Source organism: Carassius gibelio, chromosome A15 (genome assembly GCF_023724105.1).
Source record: "Carassius gibelio isolate Cgi1373 ecotype wild population from Czech Republic chromosome A15, carGib1.2-hapl.c, whole genome shotgun sequence".
NCBI classification, from domain to species: Eukaryota; Metazoa; Chordata; class Actinopteri; order Cypriniformes; family Cyprinidae; genus Carassius; species Carassius gibelio.
This window is the reverse complement of record NC_068385.1, coordinates 21,070,505-21,078,093: the sequence shown is the minus strand read 5'-3', so window position 1 is coordinate 21,078,093 and position 7,589 is coordinate 21,070,505. Positions and strand designations below refer to the sequence as shown.

Below are 7,589 nucleotides of genomic sequence, written 5' to 3'. Positions count from 1 at the left end.
TTGAGAAGTTATATTTTCATAATTATTTGTAATTAAATTAGCATAAAGTCAGAACAACAAATTTTGTCATGATTAAAACTTTTCATGTTAAAAATGCATACAAAATATGTATGTTTGCATATGGTAACAAGTGATATTTTTCCCCATGCAATAATGAGAGTTGAAAATCATAATTTTTATGAAAAGGAAAAATTACAAAATGTAAATATTTGAATTTAATATGTTTAAAGGTTTGTCTTGGCATGTTTTTCATGAACTTCTTGAAATACTCTGGTTAAGTAAATCAAAGCCACTTCATGATATTAAGAAACAGAGAAACATCTTTTTGACAAGTAAAAAATTACAAAAACAAAAAAACAACTGTCAGACATTTTGATTTACATTAAATAATTGATGTACAATTGGTTTAAACAGCTAATTTCTTCATGCATACTTGGAGCAACAGATTTATTTGACCGTAAAAGTGCTGTTGTATTTTTAGAGGAAAGCATGCATTTTCTTTTTTAATCATATCGTTACGGAGCAAAACTCTGCCTTTTCAAATGTGGATTGTTCTTAAAGCAGCACAATTATCAAGGGAACAGCTGTATATCTGTTAACAACATTCATTTGTGTAATTTTTGTTTTGTTTTCTAATGTTTAACTGTTAAATATATTGTCTTTATTTTATGTGACCAGAAAAGAAATAAGACCAAGGACCAAAAGTGAGTTTGATGATAAAGTCTGTTGTTTACATAAGAAACTAAAGAAAAATAGCAAATATGTATAAGTTCATGCTTGTTACTACATTAAATGATTGTTTAAATGTAAATATAAAAAAAATAAAGCTCATTAATAAAATAAAATTAAAATAATAATCCCATAATGGGTAACTGGGTTATACTGGAACAGGACTGGAAATGTCACTCTGTACAGATTGTAGCTATTGAGAACAGCATGTTTGTTTATAGTTGTGACAAGCTTGTATTTCCCATAAATTGAAGAGATTTTATTTTCTTTTGTTTTAATGTATTTATTTTTTATAGTAACTTTAATGAATGTCTGATACACTATAACCAGCAATGTTTCATCATAGGATTTTATGTTAAAACTTTGATTAGTGCCCAATAAAAGTAATGGGACACCAAGCTGTGTCCTGTCTGTGGATTTAGCATTCGAGAACATTCAGAGCATTCTTTTAAAAATAAATTTATTTTAAAACGTTACATGTTTTGTCATTACAGTATGAATCAATTACGTAATGTATACTGTGGGTATTGCTGTCAAGTTTTTTTTTTTTTTGTTTTTTTTTTTTAAGTACAGTATCATTAATAAGCATCTTGATGTTTATTGCTTATACTGTAATTCTTCTCTGCAGCGAAAATTCATATGTGTAGCCTATGTGTGTGTTTGTATTTTTTTTTTTTTTTTCTTATACATGCTAAAAACACTAAAATATCAGGGATGCTTTTTCAGTTAATAAAACCATCTTAAACCCACTTGATGGCTGATTGATGTGTTTTATCTCAGCTAGGATTGATTTATTGCTTTGGGAGTTCAGAACTGTAATGTGACACCTCTTCATATAAATGATGTAAATGTCGAGACGTAAATAAGTCTTCGCCCGACAGTGCGCGCGCCGCTTTCACGAGCTCTGCACGATGATGGAGAATATCATCATCACCCGCACACATACCCTCACACACACTTCCAGAGAGAGAGAGACGGCGGAAGAGCTCTGCTAGACTGTGTGGATAGCAAACGGAAGCTTCTTAAGCCTTAGGATTTTCCAAACAGCGTTTGTTGTTGATTACATTCCCCTCTGAAGGACCCCTAAAGCGGCGCGGCGCAGGAAACAGCGGCTGGCGCGTGTTTTATATCTGCAGCGCGAGGTTTGTCTGTTGGCAGGCGGCTGTGGAGATGCTCCTGTAACTGGATTCATCTGGAAAACGCTCAAACCGCGAGGAGAGCTGCTTAAGTGACAGGCTCTCTTTTTCAGCCTGCCTCTTCATTTTTCTTTTCGCTCCGCTCAGCTCCATCTCCCTCTCTTCTCTTCTCTTCTCTCGCGACCCTCTCTCATCTTCCCACAGCAGAAGTGTTTCTGTCGCACGCAGAGCATCGCGATGGTTGATAAAGGCACAAGGTAAGCTGTGTGTTTCTGACGGACTAGCTGGTTCAGGAGGACATTATTATTATTATTATTATGTAGCTTATGTTCTAGATGTAATTGATCTTTTGCATCACAGTGGCTCAGTCAGTATTGCATCCCATTGCACATCTGTCCATTCTCAGACTATGTTTAAAGTAAATGGATGAGATGTCCCAAGTCTTCAGCATAAGTTCTGATTAGTTCATCTTTTAAGCTGTATTTAGGTCAGTTGAAGGCACCGGACAGGATAGTGAAGGGAGACTGGGACACAGGCAGGATCTGACCCTGCCCTCAGGAGCACATGATCTGTAATAAACCTATGTGCTATGCTAAATGGACAGTTAGCTAGCCTGTATGGATGGATAGTTGCATTTTTGATCCCCTCCTCTGTGTGACCCAATCAGAAACAGACCTACGAGCCACCAGAAACCACTGCATAAATATCTCCTGTGTGTTTCATCTGTTGTTCATTTGCTTCAGTTCTCTCTGGGAAGACTTGAGAGGGAGGTGGAGGTATCACACTGCTTTGGCATAGCAACATTTCCATTGATATTTGACATTTCACATTCGACCAGGACATTCAAAACTCTGCGCAGGACTGTGAAAGCACATGACTGATCAGATCACTCTTCAAAATCACCTACACCCTTAAAAGTTAAGGTCCTTCGGCATCTATGGTTCCTTGAAGACTCTTTAGCATACATACACAAGAGTTCGTTCTCCATGGTGGAAAAAAGGCCCAAATGTTCTTTACACCCAGAAAACAAATATTATTTTAAGAACTGTTTACTGATAGGATCTCTGAGTAATCCAAATTGGTGCTTCTGCAGTATTATTGTCCATTAGTAAGAGATGTATACCCCTGTGAGTTATGATGGATCCCTCTTTCTTAAAGAGACACTTTGTTACCATGTGTCTTATCATCGAGCGAGTACCCCTTATTATTATTATTACACCCCTCTTAAACTCTTTCAAAAGACTAACAGCGTAACATCTGTTATACATTACTGTTTATTCTGGGCAATAATTAGCCACTTAAATAAATAGTTCATTTAACATTATTTATAATATAATTTATAATATAATATTTTAACACATTTTGTTTAAATTCTTATGACTTTCTTTATATTTGTGATGCTAAAACATTGCATTTTTGATAGTTATTGCTACCTATAAACTATAAGTGTTTTTCTACAGAATGTACTGTGCAGATTTTTTAATAAGTCAAAAGACATGATGTTACAAATGACATAGTCTAAAGTTTTAATCATCTTTGATTGCAACGATATGAAATGCTCCAATGCAGAGTGTCAGAAAATATTCTGGGCAGGATTGGCTTTTAAAGCAGCATCACTTACAGAGTCACGTGGAACCACGGTCCATAATGAGAGAGTCATTTTCTTCTCTCATCTAGCAGACACCCGATTGCGAGTACCTCACCATTCAGAATTACCAATAAACTCCTTCCTTTTAAACAAAAGCACAGTCTGTTATGGTCAGCTTCAGCAAGAGAGAATGGGAACGTTGGAACATCTTGGAGAGAGTTGTACTCTGCTGACTTGTAACTGATCGCAATGTGCTGAATGAAGAACGACGTGACAACAGTTCGTAATTAGTGAATTAGATGACATACTGAATTCATACAATCTCGTTTGTACGCTTTCTAACGATCTGCTTACGTTTAGGGTGGGCTTAGAGATGAACCTTTTTATTATTTATTGCACAATTTTGTATCATTCACTTTGTACAAAATCACTGTTTTTTTTTTTTTTTTTTTTTTAGCTTAATACTGACAACTATAATGTAGAGGATCGTTTTGGATCCGTCCCATCAGACCAAAAAAAGCATCCCTAGAAGTAATGTGATGCACATAAAAACGTGAATCTCAGAGAACAGCAGAATAGCTGTGCTCAATAACATCTTGTTTATTTGCTGACGATTGTTAAACATCTTTCAGAGATGTAATGACATGAATCTCGCACCGGTTGGAAATGACAGTGATTAGCCCTTTCTTGAGAGCGCTTATTGTGACAGATTAAGAGTTCTTGGTTATGACATTATTTTTCACGGCAGACTGATAAATACCTGTACGCTCTAAACCCCAACAGATTGGAGCTTGGCATTTTGAGAAAGCACAGCCTGTTTTTAGCGTACTATGATTTAGATGACGAGCCATCTGGAAAACACACAGTACAGTATTCTTCCATTGCTTCACATGGCTGTGTTACTTTGCATATACTCATCAAAAAGATTTTATCTGTTATTATTTCTGTTTATACCATTTGTTTATAAGACATTACTAAGACATTAACATTTTCTGGTAATACTTTACAGCAAAGTTTAATTAGTTAGCATTAGCTGTGTTACATATCAAACTCGAAATTATTGCAGGTTTTTATCTGAGTATAATGATAAAAAAAGAATAAAAAAAGAATAATTAATAAGAATATTCTGATTTGTTACATCCAAATTAATTTTATTAGTATTTTATTATTATTATATTTATTTTGTGATTCAAACCTTAGTTTTGATTTAATATATATTTATTTTCCCAAAGACAAAAACAATTATTCAAAGTAAAAATATTTATTATAATCATAAAGACCTTACAGTCTTATTATGTTTTTTAGACATTAGCCGAAATGTTACTTAATATAGGTCAATATTTTTTTATTATTATTATTAAGTTTTCACAGCTTGATTTGACCATAAACAAAAGCTAAATTAACTATCATATGTCATATTTCACTTAAGATTAAAAATAATAATAATAATAATAAAAAACATTTTGTCAGTCAACTTTTTAATTTTGATTTTAATTATTGGATGAACTTGCCCTTTGATGATTTTTATGATATTTGTATAATGCACTTTAAATGAAGGACAAAGTGATTCCACTTTTTAAAAAGGATGAAAATGTTGTCCTATATGAATCATTGTGAGTCCCATGTGGTGAACCCCAAGTTAGGAACGATGCTTGTTATTTTACACACATTCATTCATATAGGACTTGCTTTTGTTTGAGTTCACCTGGATCGGTCACCTAATGCTGAGATCCTCTTGATTTGTTACTGGCTAGCGGCCAATGTTGGAGTACCCAGGATAACCTATTTACTGTCCTTATATTAAAACTGACAAAGAAATAAAGACAGAAATAAAATAAGAGTTGACCACATCATAATGTAGAAGTGGAAGGCCCATGCACCCATTAACAAAAGGCATGTGGAGTCATCAGTGAACCTACAGTGTATGTCAATTCTTTAACTGTTAGAGCCAAAGGTTCATACAGCCCCACTAAAAATGTATGGATTATCAGCCTGGTTTTACTTTTCAACCGACTAGACCTCAGGCCTAACTGGCAGATTTGGTGTCATCAGGTCTTTGACTGTCTTTTTTGACTGATTTAGGATGGTATCAAGCTGTCAGCACTGATGTGCTTTTTCAAATTCAGAGTTGATTTCCGAGTTCCCGGTGCAGTGAGTTTAAAATCTTTATAGCTTTTAAAGGTTTATTGTTACTTAAAGTGCTTTTTAGTTCTAAAACCTACAATTGTTCTGTTATGGATCTACTGTGCAGTGATTTCAGGATTGGCTCCTACTTGTGCGGCCCACACTTGAAATCTATTAAGTGTTGATTCATTTTTCATTCTGAATGATTGTTATGCTTTCGCATCAAGCGTCTTCGTGATGATCACAGAGCTCTTCAGTACCTTCTGAATTCTCCTGCCAGTCTGAATCTCCCTCGATGCGTTTGAGCACCTGAAGCACAGTTTCAGTGTCTAGGATGAGTTGTGCGTGGTCCATTAAGAGGCAGCTGTAAGCAAATTCAATTGAAATGTAATCCAATAATAGATGGCACGTCTTTAAACCTCTAATGCTTTTGTTGGTGTCATTTTTGTATGTTGTACTTATTTATGGTGAATAACACTTAAACTGCTATATTCTACCTGATAAGTGGCTTAATCTTAAATCTCATATCACACTTAATATGAGGCATGACGTCTCAAGTCTTAACAAACAACAAACAGGTATTTGAATAAATCAGATATCTCTCTCCGTGAAGCCAGGGAATTTCAGCCACCCATAACCAAACTCACAAATAGAAAGTTCACAGTGGGTGTAGAAATACGTTCAGAGGCGTTTTATTGCTTAAATAACAATCCCTCAGTTTAGTCAGTCATAAAGTTTTATGCACAATCAATGCAACATGTTTATTTTATTTAGTCACACAGCAGTGTCAGACAGGCAATGCCTTACTGGCTGTGAACAGTCCTCAGACACATCAGAATGACGGACACAGATTTATCATCAAATGTGTCCATATGCAGCATATATTTCATTGAACTTTGACCTGCATGACAGGAGGAAGCCATTCGATTCGTCATTTGCCAGGAAACATCAAGTTTGTGGTCTTCAGCTTTTCCCTCGGCTGAAACACAAACACATTATACGCAGATCTTGCTCCCAGAATTCAGTATTCAGTGTTTCGTGTTGGACACAAGCTAAACATCAAGTCTTCACATTCAAATGTTATGTAATGTATGGTGGAATTAAACAATGAAAAACAATGTAAAAGCTCCGTTAAGTAATTAAATTATCCTATGGTTAAAAATCGTTATTTAACAAAACATGTAAATGTAGTATATATAAAATGTAAAAAAAAAAAAAAAAACTATACTTCTAATTTATGATTTACAACTATTATCATAAGACAAAACCCCTATTTACCAAAAATAAAAAAAAATACACAAATGTAAATACGCTGTATAACATAATTTGAACTGTAAAAATGCTACAGCCTTTTGAATGATTAATTGTATTGTACCTTATATGGTTACAATTTGTATAATATTTAAGGCAATTCACATAAATGCACAAAAAAAAAAAAAAGATTGTAAAAATAAATAAATAATTGCAATCATTTACAGCTAATAAGACGTTCACTTACCAAAACAAATTAAAATTTATTTTGTTAAACACAGAGGAAGATACTTTGAAGAAAGTGGTAATTAGTTGACGGTAGCCATTGACTTCCATAGCTTCCATAAGCTGAAACTCAGTGGCTACCTGTTTGGTGACCCACATTCTTCTAAATATCTTTTGCGTTAAGTAAGTAGAAGAAAATTCATACAGGTTTGGAGTAATTTACTGGGTGGGTATATGATGACAGAATTTTCTTTTTTGGGTGAAAACTTTAGAATGTATCGTTAACAACCCCAGTCTGTAATCTCTATTTGTTACAGTGAAACTCCAGCAATCACAGCTGCCAGTTTTATTTTTTTTTATAGACTACATCAAATATCTTTTTAATCCATGTTTTATTTCCACATTAAACTGGAGATTTTAGATGCACTAATCACAATAAAAACCACTTCCATTGTATTTGATGATTAGCATGAGCACCTCTATTCCCTTGATATAGAGGATGGGAGCTGTTTGCTGTGAATGAGTGGAGGTGGTGA

General features: G+C 34.3%; 1 protein-coding gene across 1 annotated transcript in view; it reads left to right on the top strand.

The window, feature by feature from the left end:
* The first annotated feature begins 1,557 nt into the window (after positions 1-1,557).
* The window catches only part of LOC128028706 (beta-arrestin-1), a 35,030-nt gene continuing 28,998 nt past the window's right edge, over positions 1,558-7,589 (top strand). The window contains exon 1 of the mRNA XM_052616007.1: positions 1,558-2,122. Coding sequence (XP_052471967.1) covers positions 2,103-2,122 — 20 coding nt within the window. The 5' untranslated portion in view covers positions 1,558-2,102. The remainder of the gene's footprint in view (positions 2,123-7,589) is intronic.